At 45.2% G+C, this 18,337-nt stretch overlaps 1 protein-coding gene across 1 annotated transcript; it reads left to right on the top strand.

Moving 5' to 3' along the window:
- Positions 1-2,856: 2,856 nt before the first annotated feature.
- LOC8036777 (elongation of very long chain fatty acids protein AAEL008004) lies at positions 2,857-5,165 on the top strand. The gene has a single exon (XM_040500295.2). The coding sequence runs from the start codon at positions 2,887-2,889 to the stop codon at positions 3,685-3,687; it is 801 nt and encodes a 266-aa protein (XP_040356229.2). The 5' UTR covers positions 2,857-2,886; the 3' UTR covers positions 3,688-5,165.
- The last annotated feature ends 13,172 nt before the right edge of the window (positions 5,166-18,337 follow it).

The following is an 18,337-nucleotide window of genomic DNA, read 5'->3' as shown; positions in this document are numbered from 1 at the left end:
GCAGGCAAAAACACTAGTTTCTGCCACTGCGGCTTCTACGGCTCGTAACTCGAGAACAAAAATTCGGGAGAACATGCGGTTTGCGCCCTCCTTCATTTGAGAAATACCCCCAAAACATATATTTTTTTCGTGAAAATTAAAAATTAGACCCTGATTTGAGATGAAAACACCCATATAGTATATGTGTGTGTATATATGTGTATGTATGCATATGTATGTATATGTGTGTTGTGTTTATATATGTATTATATATATATATAGTGTGTGTAAAAGCATCTTAGAATATTTTAGATAGTTTTCCCTTCCTTGTGTACAACTTCCCGATTTCTTTTATAGGCAAGTGTTACTCTTGTTTGATGTATTGCTGGTAGTTGTCTGTTGTTCATTGTTATGATGAAAGTACCTTGTATTATTATATCATTTCTTGTGTTCTTTTAAATGTCTTTCTCGCCACTGTATGTACCTGACGGGGGCTGAGGACCAGTCAAGCTGCTTGGACAGCTTTTTTCCTCAGCCCCCACCATGCTTATACATGGTAAATAAAGCTATTATTAATATTATTTTGTTTGTTGCTTGAGTTGTCTAAAATGTTTCTACTGCTAAATTTCTGCCTCACCGGGTAGGGCCTGGTGAGGCTGTAAGTCATGCAGCTTTTTTCCCTATCTCCCTCCTTTGTATATAAAGGAAAATAAAGAGATATAGTTCTTAGTTACAGAATATAAGACATTGTCTCAATTTAAAAAGTTGCTGGACATTGTGAAAAACCACAAAATAAGTCAATTTTAGATCAATTTATCGCCCCCCTCCCCCCCCCCCCCTAAAAAAAAAAAAAAAGAAAGGAAAGAAACTGAACGATGCATCGTCGAGGCCTCACCTGGGAGCCAACAGCCAATAGGAAACAAAAACTTCGAAAGCGCAATTTAACAGCTAAGCAACGGAGCAAAAGAAATTACGAAATCGCAGTTTGCGTTTACTACATTTTTAGCAATGCCGCTAGAAGTTTGATAGTTTTTTTTTTTTAATCAAAATTTAATATTCTATATTTTTTTCTTGCCTGCCCGATTTGAAGTAAAATCACTTAATTTTGTTATACTGACGTTCGCTGGCGCAGACACCACCTATTGTTGGTAAACCAGTTCTTGCCAAAATATCCACTTAATGTCCTAAATTTAGTTTACCACAAATACATATTATCTTTCTAATCGTCTCGAATAAAAAGCAAGATTTTTATTTAGTATATAGCAATCCGGTGAGAAGTAGGCGTGCGCCGGACCGATCATCCGCCTCCCATTCATCGCCGGGTCCCACTTTCTGCGCGGGTGTATGGACGGGATCGTGATCACGTGACGATAGATTGACGTACGATTGGTCCGGTGGGCACGTAGCTCCCACCACACTGTCAGGTTAGCGATGAACAAAGCACAGTAAGTATTTTAGATGTTTTTCTTTTTCCTTCTTCCCGGCCAATATAACACCGCAGTGAAAGAAAACGTTTGAAGCCAACTGAAGAAGCTATAGGATCCACCCGATCTGAAATGTTTTGCCTATTTCCCAGCATCTACGGCAAAATTAAAGATCTCCTCTTTCTGATAATATTCAGGTTGTTTTCTTGTTGTTTTTGTACTTTTGTACAGAAGCCGTGAAAGCTAGACCAGTGCGATCTGTTCAGGTGAATTATGCGGCCAGGTGGACATATGGGGAATAGTCGTCACAATACCTTCTATAATTAATTAGAATCTGGCAAATAACTTCTGTATTAATGGCTTAATTAGTCCCGTTGCAATCGCAGTAATGACTACTCAGTATTCGCGATTTTGTCGGCCAATTTCAAGTCTGGACACAGAAAGAGTGTCTGAAGTCCTGCCCTGCCAACAATGACGCTTACAGGAATGACGTAAGGACTTTGGGGGACTTAGAAGAGTGACGTAGGGACTTTGACGCTTAGAAGAGTGACGTAAGGACTTTTGGCAGAGGGTGCTTTGTGAATGCATCGACGGCAACCTGCTGAGGAAATGACGTCAAGGCTTCTACGCGTGATTCTAGAGCTCGCGCCAGTTTTTCTGCGTATGTATGTCGATACGTTTTGCATCGTGTAAAAGAACAAACAAATTAAATGGTTCAACCTCAAATAGTAGTTGTCACTGATACTACAACTGAAACATGACCTATCTAAGCAATAATTAAAAAAATTATTAACTAATTATTCAACTTACTGCGTAGATTATCCTCATCGAATGCCCGCCTGTAACCTGCACAAAGCCCAACAGTATAACTGAATTTTTTTTTATCTACAGAATGTAAAAGAACACCCTGCTATTTCAATTTCCGCATAACGAATCTAACTTTTTGACCCCAGCCAGTGTATGTACGCATTATCGCCACCCGTTTTGTTCCTATACTCTTCGGCACTCGCCTACGTCATTTCAAGAGAGGACGAGTAGAGGTTTCTTTCTTTACCAACGGTTTCATGCCACGCACATTCAATAAAACACGCGAGGCTATACGCGACGGTAATGTTCCGATGACGCCACCCGCCACCGTCAATGCACAGTTGACGCAAGAGGGCAAGGGAGCTTCCCGCAAAACACGTATACACTACTGCAGGCGGCAAATTAGACCCCCGTCACAATCAATTGCACGAACAAGGAAAACAATCGGCGCCATGAGGAAGAATTCACTGAGACGTTTGGTCGCGGCGTCTTCAAGGTCGAACTCGATCCAGAGTCCAGCGAGCCATTAAGCCTGTATACTTTTTCCTGTCGCCGAGGTGAGACAGTCACGCCAAGTCCCCAAGCCCCCGCCCCCAACACTAACCACTCTTATAAATAAAAGATGCCCCCCTCCGGAAATGACCATTCCACCAGGCCGCCAGCCCGTAAACCAGACATGTCCAACCTTGTGTCCCAACTCTTCAATGGCCAGGTTCAGCTCGTCCGGGACCCCAGGACTAAGAACTGGCCCCTTGCAGGCAATGTACCGTTCATCTCCGTCCTCCTCGTCAGCTACGTGTACCTCGTAAAAGTCGCGGGGCCGAGGTTCATGAAGGGCCGCCAGCCACTGCAGAACCTGCGGCCCTTCATCATGGCCCACAACCTGTTCATGGTGCTGGCCAACGTCTTCTTCATCTACCATATCGGCAAGAGGTCGTACTTTGGCGGCGGCTACAACTGGTTCTGCCAGGGCCTCGACTACAGCCGTTCGCAGCTGCACTTGGAACTCATCAACCTGAACTGGTGGTACCTGCTCGTCCGGATCGCCGACTTTCTGGACACCTTCTTCTTCGTCCTACGCAAGAAGGACTCCCACGTGTCCCTGCTTCACGTCGCCCATCACGTCCTGGTTGTCTTCAGCGGCTGGTTCGGCGTCACGTACGGCTCCGACGGGCAGACGGTGTTCTGTCTGCTCATCAATAGTTCCATCCACGTCGTCATGTACACGTACTATTTCCTCTCCTTGCTCGGGCCTGCGGTCCAGAGGCACCTATGGTGGAAGCGTTACCTCACTCAGCTGCAGCTCGTGCAGTTCGTTCTCATTTTTGTTCACTCCATGGTTCCAACGTTCGTGGATTGTGGCTTTCCGGCAGTCCACCAACTTATCATCTCGAGTCAGGTCATCTTTTACTTTGTCATGTTCATGCGATTCTACATCAGATCGTACACTGGCAAGACGCGAGTCAAAGGCACCTAGCAAGTGTCGAGATTTTCCATGATCACGGTCTTAGCCTTGTTTCCGTAACACAGGTTCCGCCTCGAGTCAAACATCAGGAACATATATACAATCATCAGCTCATGTGAACACGAAAAGTCGTCCCGAGACTTGAAACTTGAGCTAAAAGAGTGAGAGTAATTCTTCGTGCCTTGCAAGCTATTAACCCTGCGCATGTTTGTTGTCTTCAACCTAGAGCGGCTTATTCCCGTGATATTCTGTTTTTAATAGATGACTCCAACAAAATGTCATGCATATGCCACAGGGTACCGTTTTTGTATTCAAACTTTTTTTTTCTATTATGGTTTTCACTTCCCTTCATGGCCTTCTTCATACTGATCGTTAGGTCTGGAGTTGCTTGTTCTTATTTCCGACGTCGGAAGTTTTATGCCATTAATTATATCATCCCAACGAAACATTGTGTGCAGTATCACATATCAGGAGTAATTTTTTGATATTGTAGATTACACACAGAAACATCTCGCTACCCTGCTTAAAAGCTCTTTCAGTGGGTGGTGCACAAAAAAACACCCAACCTCAAAAAGTCCTATGCCATATATCCCGCATTGCTGTCGGTTTTCATGGTTGTCGGAATAGGTTTCTAGATAAAAGGCGGGCTCTGCTAATACCGCCTAAAAGACAAGACTTATTTCCCCCAACACGTTCTAACAACACTAATGTTCACCTCAAGAACCGTAGTAAAAAAAGTCTGACTCCTCACGGACCATTCTTAATTTTCGTCTTTGTGTAGGTGCATTTTAGATTGGGTATATATTACCCTACCAGACGTATGCGGACAGCAAGTCGTCTGCTTCTTGCGCAAGACTTGTGGTGACGTCAGAACGACGCCGAGCTTTGATTGGCTCTGATCTAAGCATTTTGGGTAGACCTCAAAGCAAGCTGCCTTGAGGTCTACCCACTATCCTTCAATCAGAGCCATTCCGAGCTCGGCGTTCTGACGTCACCACAGCCCTTGCAAAAGAGGCAGCCGTGCTTATGCGTGATTGCAGATTGGGGCGGGTCGGGGGTCCACTAGCGATGACGTCATGGGCAGGCCTTGTCTTATATGTGTTATTACCCCCAGGAGCCGACGAGCGTGTAGCGCGACGGAGCTGCAGATTTTCGAGAAGAACATGGCAACAGGTGAACGAAGTTGAAGACATCGCGCATATGCCCTTGTCCCGAAATGTGTTTCGCTGTTGTTTCGTCGCTATTTGTAAAAGACAGTGCATGCACGGTATCGGGGACTTAATGTTCGGTCGTTTGAGTTCAGCTTAACTGTTTTGAGGCAGATATATGTCGTGTGTCGGGACACACATGCTAGTCAGAGAGACTGTTTGCCGAATGAAATATCACTGTAAAGTGTGTATATAGTAGGAGTTCGACGAGCGTAAGATTGTACGTATGTTACTGTAAAAATCGATTGTAAATAAACATTGAAAAAGTCTGTTTACGTTTTAAACTAATTGAGTGTCGTCTCTTTTGATTCGTCCCGTTTCTGTTTCTTTTTTCTTTTTTTTCCCCCATATTTGACGTTTCAGTGTCTGTCAAATCGGAAAGCTGCGAAACTGCATCGCCTTTATTCTTGAATGCATCATCAATTCGGTATCCGCACCGGTAAACTCCTGCAACTTCTAACTAGCCTTCTACGGTCATATCTTGTTCCAAATTTTACTAGCTGTCTTACAACGCCCGTTGGAACAGGGTCGCTCTCACAAATAGTTCTCTAAAACGCATCAATGTGCGAATGGCTCGGAATGAACATCGCAGCGTAATTTATAGTCCAATACTGTTTCTGCACGGCTGAAGTTACTAGTGATAAAAGCCCCATTCTCGAATAGAATTCCACTACACCATTCATAACCTTCCCAGTGGAAGGAAAAACCACGGCAAGTTTCCTTAAACCGGATGTCGTGGCTTTCTTAAACCGGCATCAACTTGAACGTTTTGAACTAAATATATATATTTGAACTAAATATAAACTGAAAACCGAAACTAACCTGCAATTTTACTGGTTTTGACGTCTTGTTGTGCCGTCATATGTTGTATGAACATCAACACATGGGCAGCCCCGATTCGCCGGGCGTTAAAAGCCGTCAAAAGGTCGTCAAGATCGTCCGTGGGAAATAATTGACTACGATTCATCAAGCTTGTCTGAGTGAAGCAATGACCAGCAAATGTTAAAAGGTTTTCAGTACGAGATATTCACCGTTCGCATTTGGTCCGCCGGTTCCGCTTCGAGACCACCCGTGGCGGCTGCATTTGCGATCTGCTTCTGAGCAGCATGGCATGAAATGCTTTGTTTTTGTTTGCTAGCACGGTGCAAACTGTTTTACAGCACGACGTGAACGCTAGGAGACGGCGCTGGCGTCGGACTGCTCGCACCAACTTCCGTCGCAGAGGCACTTTCTCGGTCGGAAACCGATGAGATGTCACTCTGCTGCTTTTCTTCGAGGCGTTATTGCACCCTATAGCACATCACCGATTCTCCCCACCCTTCATCGCATGCCAAAAAATAGCCCGAACCAGACACAATCTGCGAAATGCAAAGGAAACGCTCGCTATCACTATGCAACTGCCAACGGACAGCGGCGTGGAGAAAGGAACGTCGTCTGCTCTCGGATACGTCACGAGCGCCTCTGCTCGTTGTTGCCGGTAGAGCATCAGCCAGCGATTCCGAAGTGTTCGCGTAAACATCAAAAGAAATTCGTTTTCTCGAAAGGAAATGATTTTTTTTTTATAAAAATTGATAATTATTAATATTTCGCCGGAGTCCCCCTTTAACAGTATTAAAGCTAGGGATGACACTAGACGCTATTCGATTAACCTACAGTCATAAAAATGACCCTCCAGGGGCCCTAAACTCGTCAAATACAAAGTTGTAGCTGAAAGTTGGCGGAGCGCGCCGATTGGACGTCGACGAGAAAAACGCGAAGTCATTGTCGTGATCGTCCAATCGGCGCGCTCCGTCAACTTTGCCTCCAACTTTGTATTTGACGAGTTTAGGGCCCCTGAAAAGTGACTCAATGTCGGACTTTGAGGCATTCAGGTATCCGTTCCTGTTTCTTCTATTGCACACCATCTTACTGGTTTTCGCGCAGCACTATCAAAACCACGGGCGCCAGACCTCGCGTGACCAACGCACATCATGTAAGCCACGTGCGCGCCTGTGCCTTGCGCCTACAGCACCCAGCACAATTCTTGAGATGGATCATGGATGGCCGCACACCCCCAGCTTCGGGACTCCGGCCGACGGCACTGTAAGATGGATAAGTTTGTGTTTTCACAATTACCATCTCTCGGTGGTGAGGTATAGGTCCAGACTGGCCAGAAGTGTCGCCATACCTTACAGTCATTCCCCAGACCAGCAGCAGAGTAAACGTCATAAGAGAAGAACGGTTTTATATTGCCGCGTGCATGATCGAGAAAAATGCTACTGGCGCAAGCTTTGCGGCACGGAACGACGACAGCTCAGAGACCGATCCTCGCCGAATTCAGTGACTGCTTTGCGACGACGTCGAAGGTGCGCCAGACAACAGTTGCGAAACATCGCATCGTTACCGACGAGGATGCGCTCCCTGTGCATCGGCCGCCGTATCGGGTCTACCCAAAGGACACCGAGGCCAAGTCCAAGAAATGCTCAAAGGCGACATCATCCAGCAGTCAAGCAGCCTGTGGGCCTTTCCAGTCGTATCTGGTGAAAAGGAAGGACGGAACGCTTCGATTCTGCGTAGATTACCGGCGGCTCAACGCGGTAACGAAGAAAGACGTGAATCCGCGTAACGAGATGACCAGGGTTACCAGGATGGGCTATTAATAGCCAAAATGGGCTATTAATAGCCAAATTGGGTCGAAATTTCGCACTTGGTTATGTGGCTATTTTTTAGCTACTTCAAATCCTAACGCGGCAATTTTTTTTTTTTTTTTTTCTGCTTGGTTTAGTGTAGATATGCGAAAGACACTTTAGCTTGTACAGAAAGCGACAGTTTACCCCTTCCGGATTCCCGCTTTCAGGGATTTTCTGTGAGAAGATGCGTGGGCGTGACGCTATTGCCTATTATACTCCGTTCCACCTTCAGTCTGAGCGCAGTAAACGCCACAAGCTATTCCATTTTTTTTTTTTTTTTTTTTTTTTATTTAAGGGCAAGCAGTCAATAGAGAAGAATTTTAAGGAAGCAAAGAAGGTTTCCCTCGCGAGGGTAAAAAAGAGGGCTGTTGAACTGTGCCAGAACTTGAGTCTGGACAGTTTAAAAGCGTCGATCATACGGGCTAAAAATCTTAACCTAATTTTTTTTTTTTTTTTTTTTTTTTTTAACAGTAGAGACTTATAAAGTAGACATGCCGTTTAGGGCTGTTGTGACACAGAGGGGGTCGTGGCAGATGCAGATGTCATCGTAACTTCAGCGTCACCTTTCCCAGCTTCACTTGAACGATCCTTTCAGGGTGGACAATTCAGAAAGTGTGGTGGATTTTCTGACATATTCTAACCCTGGTGCCTGCGATGCGGTGTCATTTGACGTTGAAAACTTTTTTATTCTATCCCACATGACGGTCTCTTTGTGAGGCCATTGAGGTGTTTGGGGAGGTCAAGTTCCAAAATCAATGTGCATGGGGTTGCCACGGAAGGTTTTCTAGAGTTGCTGGGCTTTTATTTGGAATCCACATATATTGTTTTTAGAGACGTACAACTTGTGCAGAAGCAAGGTGTGTGTATTGGTGCGAGTGTGGCTCCAGTGTTAAGTGATCTGTACTTAGCAAAGTGTGATAGGGAGATTAGGAATAGATTGGAGGGAGGGAGTCGTCCAGGTGTTCAGATTTGTAGATGACTACCTTGTTCTGTTCCGGAAAAAAGTGGAGTCAGAAAGGGCGGTGTCTGTGTCAGACGGGTCCATGTCACATGAGCGAATGACATTTTAGCGAACAGTGACATTTGAGCGAATCGACGTTTTAGCGAATAACGGGGGCGCGTGTTAACCCATCCGCCGCGCTGCGCTTTACGCCGCTTCGCTGGCGACAGTCTGCGGCGGCTCATTACAAAAATGTGAACCCATTTGGCCCACCCGAAAACGCCGCTTCGCGGCGTCTGACTGTTCGCTAAAGTGTCATTCGGTGAAACGTGGGCGTTCGCTAAAACGTCATTCGATCAAGTGAGGGCCTCCCGTGTCAGACATGTTGGAGATTTTCAAAACTAGCGCCTCGGGCTTGAGTTTCACAAGTGAGAACCCGGTGGAGGGTGGTTTGCAGTTTTTGGATCTGAAGTTGGCACTTCTCCCGTCGCATGTATGTTGGCCATACTGTCCTAGGGCAAAAAAAAAAAAAAGTGTTTTGCTTTATGACTCTAATTACTCCAAGGTTATTAAGAGGGGGATAGCCACAACTTGCCTGAACGCGGCCTTAACCAAGTCTTGTACGCGCAGCATAGCCGACAGCTTTGGGTTACAAGTGAGGAAGCTGTAGGAGGGAGGTTTCCCCTGTGGGGATAGTAGGGGGGTGGTAGAGGGCTTGCTAAAGAAGTTTCGTGGAGGGGGGAAGAGGGAAGGGAACGGCAAGCCAGATAAGAGACCAGTGGTGATATCATATATACATAACGTTAGCCATAACATAGAAAAGGTGGGGGAAAAGCATGACATTTCGGTTCTCCTTTCAGCTCCACAGAAATTAAGCAAGCTATGTGGGAGGGTGGAACGAAGTGACACACGGGTAGATATCTGTCAGAAAAAGCACGCAACAAAATACGTAGGATGCAGCGTGGGGGTTGTGTACAGAATTCCTCTGTCTTGTGGGAGGGTATACGTGGGGCAGTCGGGGCGATGCGTAAACGAAAGACTGAGAGAACATGCCCTGTCATTGAGGTCAGCCCCCTCTGGCAATCTCGCGGTGCATTCCAATAGGTGTGAGTGTTTACCCTATATAGACAATACCGTGATCTTGGCACGAAACAAAAATAGAAAGACAAGGGAGATAACGGAAGCGTTTTTTATTTCCGAGTGTGACGAAGGTGCGTGTGTAAGTGCCCCATCGATAACCCTGTTTGAATCGGAGTTATCGTTTTACGATCATGCACGGTGTAAGAGTACGAAATGTGATAAGCGGCGGTTGGAACTGAATCGGATGTGTGTCTTGTTGGTTTCGCGGTACGTGTGTTTTTCCAACATTAAACCAGCTGCAAGTAGCGCTCTGCGGTATGTGTCTCTCCTACTCGTCCGTCGTTTTTAGCGCTTTTGACCCCTAAACATATTCCAGCCGATCCAGCGCCGGGAGAAAATCCCGTGACCTGCCGGTTGAGCAGAGCGACGCACACATGACACTCTCTCCACGCTGGGTTGGCTGGGATAGCTCCTAGCACCCGCTGCGCTCGGACTGAAGGTAGTGAGCTACCGTGACCTAGATTCAGCTCCGAAGACATCGGTTTTGTATTCATTGTACCTTATCTTATGCTCCCAAGTACTTCCTCCTTTCTACTGGCGTCTCTTATTTCTTCGAGTTTCCCACCATCCTCCTACAGGAGGCACCTCTTCCGGGGAAAAAGGACACCAAAGGCAACTCAAGACATCCAGCAGAATTGGATGTCGTCCGATAACGCGAACTGTACAGAGTATAACAAAGGAGGCTTTTCCGCAAAGCTTGGACGTTTCTTAAAGCAGAACAAGTCATAACAAAACACAACAGATTTAAAACAATGAGTAATCCGAACAAGGCCAAGTTCGAAGCGCAGGAGCAGCCATGTTTCCGCTGCTATCCGAGCTTGCCATCGCACTCCTGGCACTGCCCATGTTGAATGCCGCCGTGGAGGCAGTATTCAGTCGCGTCTTTCTCACAAGGTCAGACCTAAGGAACACGATGTCCCTTCCAATTCTTCAAAGCATCCTCTATGTAAAGTTTGTTTTCCTTGGAAAGAACGAGTGTTGTAAAGACGCCAACCCTACTGAAGAATTTGTTGCCTATTTTAAAGGGGCGGTGCAACGATATTCAATTGGAATGTTTTTCACTTTACACGAGCTTACTGCCACTAGTGTAACTCAAGGATACTCGCACACAACGCCACTGGCCAAGAAAATCCTTTGTTGCGGTGTAATTTCAAGGACAAAAGCGAGTGTTTTCATTCAATCTCTCCTTTGCAAAACATGATGACGTAGCTGGGCGGTTGAAATACCGCCCAGTGACGATATTTAAATTCTGCTCATAGATTGGACCCGACAATTGCGTGAGCATTCGATTTGGGCTCGTGATAATCCATAGCTCGAGAAGCATTCGGGTTGTGGCCCGTGTCCAATCGCTGCAGTGACGACAATAGCCGAGCCATAACAATGTCTGGAACTCAGCGCGTGTCCTGTGCTTTGCCAACCCCAGCGCATGGCTATGGTCAACAATGGCGGCATATAATCGGGTCCAGATCACTGATCTCTATGACAATTGCTGGATCGCGCTTCCCCGCTTGTTCGCTGCAGCGCAAGTGAAGCCACCGGGCTTCACTCGCTTGGGATACGATTTGCCGTTTTTGCTAGCCTTTGCTGCGGTTTTCCAGCGTGCTGACGACACGTTTTCTACTCGTTCGTCGTCATTCGCCGAAGAAGTTTTTTGAAGACTCTGTGTATTGTTGAGACTTGCCGTTGTGAACACGTGGAAAATTTTACGAAAGTGCAGTGTCGCAGGAAAAAGGCACAACGCGTCGAAAGGAAGGGCTGGCGGCGTGTTCAAAGCATCCTTGGCACGCCGAAGTGCCGTGTCTCTGTGCCTTCGCACGCTTGGATACCGACCAAGAACCGACGCCGTGTGTATGTGTTCAGCGAGTGCAATGTGCGTGAAGCTGTTCGTGCCTCTGGATCAGCGTCTTTTCCCCTCGCGGTTTAGGAACGAGCTTAATCCAGCGTCCACTAGCGACGGAGGATGGGGAGAAGGTACGTCTTTTTTTCGTCCTTAGACGATTTACACAATACCGTGCACAACAGCTCCTCATCACTGATCAGTGCTGGCTTATTATCAACCTACGCGACTCGCCTAATTGTAATTGGTCAACAGATTGCACACGACCATATCGGCCGCGCTTCAAAGATTTTCATTCTCGCCGTCTTGTACTTTTGCTTTCGAAAACCCCCCTGGCTCCACGTACAACGTTGCCCTATTCGTGCTCCCACGGAATCTATTAGAGTAGATTTGGGATATAGCCATGGTTAATATAGAACATAAGAATACGTACAGATCTCCCCCTTTTATTGATAGCAACTCACCGGAACAGCTCGACGACCAAGAACTCCGTGGCCGATATATATAAATGATCTAAAGGCATCTACGCGCGACACACGTTCAGAACTTTGGCGCGGCGTCAATTCTTGACCGGTATCCAAGCGTGCGAAGGCACAAAGATGCATCACTCAGCGTGCCAAGGAAGCTTTGATCACGCCGCGACACCGGCGACACGTTTTCGACGAGTTGTACCTTTTGATACGGCTTCACGCACATTGCACTCGCTAAACACATTCACACGGCGTCGGTTCTTGGTCGGTATCCAAGCGCGCGAAGGCACAGAGACACGGCACTTCGGCGTGCCAAGGATGCTTTGAACACGCCGCCAGCCCTTCCTTTCGACGCGTTGTGCCTTTTTCCTGCGACACTGCACTTTCGTAAAATTTTCCACGTGTTCACAACGGAAAGTCTCAACAATACACAGAGTCTTCAAAAAACTTCTTCGGCGAATGACGACGAACGAGTAGAAAACGTGTCGTCAGCACGCTGGAAAACCGCAGCAAAGGCTAGCAAAAACGGCAAATCGTATCCCAAGCGAGTGACGCCCGGTGGCTTCACTTGCGGGAGCGGCAAGCGCGATCCAGCAATTGTCATTGAGATCAGTGGTCCAGATCACGTGGCCGCTTGTTCTGGCTGCGAGTTGAGGGGGTGAACTCTGCTTATTTTTCTTTAATTTTTTTTTTCTGCGACTTTGATTGCGTGTGGTGAAAAACGAACGGGTGTTTCACAGGTCATTAACAAGGATCCATTCTAAGCGGTATTTGCGCAAAGTACAAAAATCGTTGCATCGCCCCTTTAACACGGGAAATATGCATGAGGCGAGTCAGCCGAGCATAGCTATTTCATAACTATTTGACTGTACAAACGCGTATATCTTCTTCATTTTTTTATATCTTTTTTTTTTTTTTTGGAAAGGGGGGGGGGGGTTTGAAATAGAACGTTTTTAACAAATTTCAAGATGCAGTTCTTGCAAGCTGCTTCTAAACCCTAGACGCAGTGCATTCGCCTTGAGCTCGTTCATTCGAGCGCACGATTTTGGGGGCTCTGCAGATACATTTGGCTATAACGTCTGGCATTTGGCGGTTTGTGCTGGAACCTACCTGGCAACCCTTGGCGTACCCACCCACGGGGGGGGGGGGGGGGGGGGGGGGGGATCGATAATTTAATGGAGAATACTTATGCAGTGGAACCACCTTCGTAGTTTTCCATTCTATTAGGAGCGTTCCAGACTCAAGAGATTACGCCGCTTCGCGGTGACAGTCTGCGGCGGCTCCGCTTCGCGGCGACAGTCTGCGGCAACTCATTACAAAAATGTTAATCTGCCTGACCTAGATGCTCCGTTTGAATTACTCTAACCTGACACGCCCGTACACGCCGCTTCAAGGCGACAATCCGATGCTACTTATTACAAAAAAATAAAAAATAAAAAATAAAAAATACTAATCTAGGTTGTCGGTGACACGATTTTTTGATGAAACAATCTGTCGATGAAACATCGCATGTCGATGAAACGTTGTTCCATAAACTGATTGCCGCCGGCTGTGCACCGTCCTGGTTTCAAGGCAATTCCGGTGCGAGTTGATCGAAGATGACACACGATCGATGAAAACGGGTGCCGCACAGCAGAACCCCCCCCCCCCCCCCCCCCCCCCATAGCAACCTGTGCTGGCGTCTCCACGTCACTTCCTCTCTCCACGGCCTCGCTTGGCATTATGTATATAAAAAAAGTTACAGAACGCAGATTTTGAGTCAGCATGATCCAGCGTTTCTGCAACGGTGTTTGACGAGACACGTTCCTGCTCTTTGCGCTGCATTACAAGTAATCGAACCACCTGTAATGGATTACGTTTTGGAGTAATTTCGTAATCATTACATTACTTCTGTTAGGTAGTAATCACAGTATAACTTTTTAGAACTTGTAAGTACAATTAGATTCCTCAAGTAATCTAATTAAGTACTTTTAAGCCAAGAGAAACTAACTGTAGTCGATTACTTTTTTCGAGTAACGTGTTCAAGACTGCCGTGTAATAACGCTGGGACGTACCAATGGCACGTACCCACGCCACCTACGCCCTTGTCGTCCGCTACCTAAGAAAGCTACTTGAAAGAGCTTCGCGAACGCCACCGAATCTTTGTTTCCGAGCTCGTGACTAGTCATGGTCAGTCGCAAGGATGTAGTTTCACTCGGCTATAATGATTCAGATTAAAGTCTACACAATAAAACAGCTTCTTGCCGCAGACGCTCGTTGTATATGATTAATCATCTGTTCGGCTGGCGCACGATATAACATCATTATTGTGGAGCGGTTGCACCACTGCAATTTTTCCGCATGCTGCAATATTCCGCACAACAGAAATGTTTGCATGTTGCCTGCAGCGACTATGTCAGTGGAGATTGTATAGGCGCCTGTAGCGACTGTGTCAGAGCAAGAACTTGTCAGCAATAAGAAAAGAATGTCGTCTTTCCAACGGACAAGTTTCTTCGCTGAACTAAATGCTCATTTTGCATCTTTTGATTTCAGGCAACGTGCGTCATGTGCTCAAACTTTCTCATTTTATCACCATTCTCACGATGCATCGATTTATTTATGTGGGCCGAAGAGCCGGGTTTCAATTTTTCGATAACTCGGTACTCCAAATTCTAGACCACAAGCGAGAGCTCTTTGCGTTTCATTGCGGCTCGGGACAAAGCGGCCACAATTCAGCGTTTCGCGGCCTTCGAGCATGCACGGGCGCGCCAGTGCACGGCGGAAGGAGATTGGCGCATGCTGGGCATGCTCCTCCTGTCCGTGACCCTATCTGGTTCTTGTCCATTTATTGTTTTGCCTCAGTGATATGCAAATCTTCCATGATACTAAAATATGTCTAGCTACTTTCGAAATCAATGGCACTTTCAGCCACTCATTCCAGGAGCAGTCAGGGTATGGTAGCACATAAAACATTCAAAACCTATCGTAACTGCTTAACTAAAGAGCTAAGAAATGCAAAAAAAAGTTATTACTCCTCTCTTTTTTCTTCCGCGAATGGACGCACTGACGTAATGTGGAAACACATAGGTTCTTTGGTAAAAGGTGCTCCTTCGTCAACTGCCATTGAAACGTTAGTGCATAACGGAGTTACATTAACCGGTGAACAGCTTTCCAATCTGTTTAACGAGCACTTTGTAAATATAGCCGTCCATACCGATGGTGCTGATGCTTGCAGATACATGTGCCATAGAAACTGTAGCTCAATTTTTTTAGAACCAACTACTGCCTCAGAAATAATTAACGTGATTATGCACTTAAAAAATAGTAGTAGCTGTGACGCTGATGGTATGCAGATACGTCCAATTAAATATGTTGTCGATATAATTGCCCCCGTTTTAAATCATATTTTTAATCTCTCCTTAGCGTGTGGTGTATTTCCAAGAAAGATGCAAGTAGCGAAAGTAACCGTACTGTACAAAAAAGGTGATAAGAATGAGTTGGGAAATTACAGGCCCATTTCTATACTGCCCGTTTTTTCTAAAGCGCTAGAAAAAATAATTCATCGCCGTTTGGTAGACTTTTCAAAAAAACATAACCTTGTTACTTCCTCGCAGTTTGGTTTTAGAAATAATTGCTCAACTGAAACAGCCTTGCTTAGTCAAAAAGAATTTATATTAAAAAACTTTGAAAAGTAAAATTTGGTTCTCGGGGTGTTTTTAGACTTTACCAAGGCATTCGATTGTATTAGTCATAAGGTCCTATTTCAAAAACTTGAAGTTTACGGTATCCGTGGGCAGGCGCTATTACTTCTGCAATCTTATCTAGGGCATCGACAGCAATATGTGTCCATCAATGGTAATTCCTCCACTATTAAGCCTATTACGTCAGGCGTTCCACAGGGTAGTGTATTAGGGCCATTCCTTTTTAATTTGTACATAAATGATATAATTAACGTCAATAAGGAGGCAAAATTTGTAATGTATGCTGATGATGCAAGCATATTCTTTTCCTCCGAAAACGCTGATGACCTAATCGATATGGCTAACTTAACTCTGTCTAGAATTAAATCTTGGGGTGATAGTAACTCGTTGATAGTAAATAGTAGCAAAACAAAAGCTGTTATTTTTCGTCCAAAAAATAAACATGTGGTGGTGTCTAAGCATCTCCGTTTTAATTCGTCTCTAATTGAAATAGTCAATTGTTTTAAAACTCTCGGAGTATTTTTTAGTGAAAATATGTCCTGGGATAGCCATATAAATTATATTATTCCAAAACTAGCTCGCGTGGTAGGGATTGTAAATCGCTACCGTTACATATTGCCAACAAATGTGAAACTCTTGATCTATAATTCCTTGTTTTACTCCCACTTAGCCTACTGCTACCTCGTTTGGGGTACATCAACGTTAACTAATATTGAAAAACTGTTCATACTACAAAAGAAAATACTCAGAGGTATAGGTAATGTGCCTTTTGATTTTCACACTGCCGAATTATTTAGAACCTATAGGATAATTGATGTTCATAAATTGTATTCATATCGACTTTGTACCAGTTTTAAGAGTGAAAGATTAAAGGGCACATGTTTCCTAGAAAATCTTGCATTGTTAGAGGAAAATTCACCAGTGTATTCTACTCGTTATGCGGAGAAGTGGAAGATGGTCACCCAGCGAACGAACTATGGCTCTCAGATGCTCCAATTTACTCTTCCAAATTTGTTAAATACTTTTTGCAGTAGTAATGTTTCTCTTGAAAACTTGACTTTCAAAGACTTGCGTGAATATTTTTGTACATAATGCATTCCTTTCATAAAGCGTTATATGTTTTGTTTTTCTGTTAACAATACCTGCAGCTGCTAGTTGACGTGATTTTCATCTTTGTTTCCTGATGCTTGCCGCTGACCACTGTAAGGGGACCGAGGACCAGTCAAGCTGCATATCGCAGCTTTTTTCCTCGGGCTCCCCCATCAAAATTGATGGAAATAAAGATATTATTATATTATTATTATTATTATTATTATTATATTTTTCAACCGTTAGTCTCATCTGTATGGAATTCGCAGGGCATATTCACAGCTGGGAAAAAGAATGACGTGCGAAGTTCCAGTTTATTGTTCAAAGAGTTATGTGAAGTAAGTCAAATAAACACTGCACCATCAGAGGAAAACTATGGTTTAGAAAAAATAAATAAGAATGGCTTTTTCTTTTTTTTTTACCTAAACATACAGTATAACACCCGTGTCACGTGGCTATAGACCGACATGCGGAGCGGCTCTGTTTACAAACACGGCCGGAAGGCCGCGCATGCGCGGTAGCTATGTGGGCAAAAGCATCCCGGCTCTCCGTGTTTTCGCCAGTGCGCTCTATGGCGTGCGCTCGTTGTTGACGTTGTAGGGACGCTTGTATCTTTATTTGTGCGTCGTATTTCTTCATAACGTATGTCGTATGCTATGCCCGACTATTTGAGCTCGTTGCCCGAGCCTGAACGGCAGCGGTATCGAAACAAACTGTGCGTGGACGGCGTTGCTTCCGAGGATCCGTACGCCGTAAACAAGGCCTGCTGGACTTCCGACGTAAAGTTGCTGCCACGGAAGTCGACGGCTCAGGTCGTCGTTTATTTAGTTTTTTCGCCAAGCCAGTTCACGGCCGACGCGGTGCAGGCGTACAAGCCTCTCGAGGTCTACGATTACATCGAGTCGGTTTCCGCACTGCCGGCGGGATCAGCAGACTGTGGGTCTGCGGAAGTGTGTGTATTCATTAATTGATTAAATACACAGAGCGTCTTCGAGTCAAGGTATGATAGTTTTGATACCCTCATGACCACAAGGCATTACAACCAGTAAAGGTTTGTCCGTGCTGCAGTCTTGGCGGTAACCGGTTACAAGTAACGGCGTTACCAGAAACGCGTTACTTTTTTCAGTAACGTAGTAACCTACTCGTTACGTTTTCGACACAGTAGCGGGTAACGTACTTATGTTACTATTTCAAGTAACGTAGTTACGTTAGTCGTTACTACTTCCCAAGTATTAAAGAAATTATACTTGAATTGTTTCCGTGTTTTAGGCGTCAAGCCATGTTTTTCTGCGTTTTTTCTCGTAAGTATTTATGTGAAACCGTAAAAAGAGATAAAGTAATTATGTTCCGTTTCTGCTTGAACATAATGTTTCTTGATATATGACCTGTATCGTCAAAACCGTAAAATATGTGAAATCATAATTTAAAAAAGTAACGCAGAAGTAATGTGCCTTACTTTTTATCGGTAGCGGTAACGCGTTCCTTTTATTTTTAGACAACGTAGCACAGTAACGCGTACCTTTTATTTGCTAGTAACGAGTAACGTATTTCGTTACTTTTTTTTTTTTTTTTTTTTTTTTGTAACGCCTACAACACTGCCGTTCTGTCGCCGATCCCCTTCTGCTCGGT

Source organism: Ixodes scapularis, unplaced genomic scaffold (genome assembly GCF_016920785.2).
Source record: "Ixodes scapularis isolate PalLabHiFi unplaced genomic scaffold, ASM1692078v2 PGA_scaffold7__128_contigs__length_106722199, whole genome shotgun sequence".
NCBI lineage: Eukaryota > Metazoa > Arthropoda > Arachnida > Ixodida > Ixodidae > Ixodes > Ixodes scapularis.
This window is presented reverse-complemented; position numbering and strand designations above follow the sequence as displayed.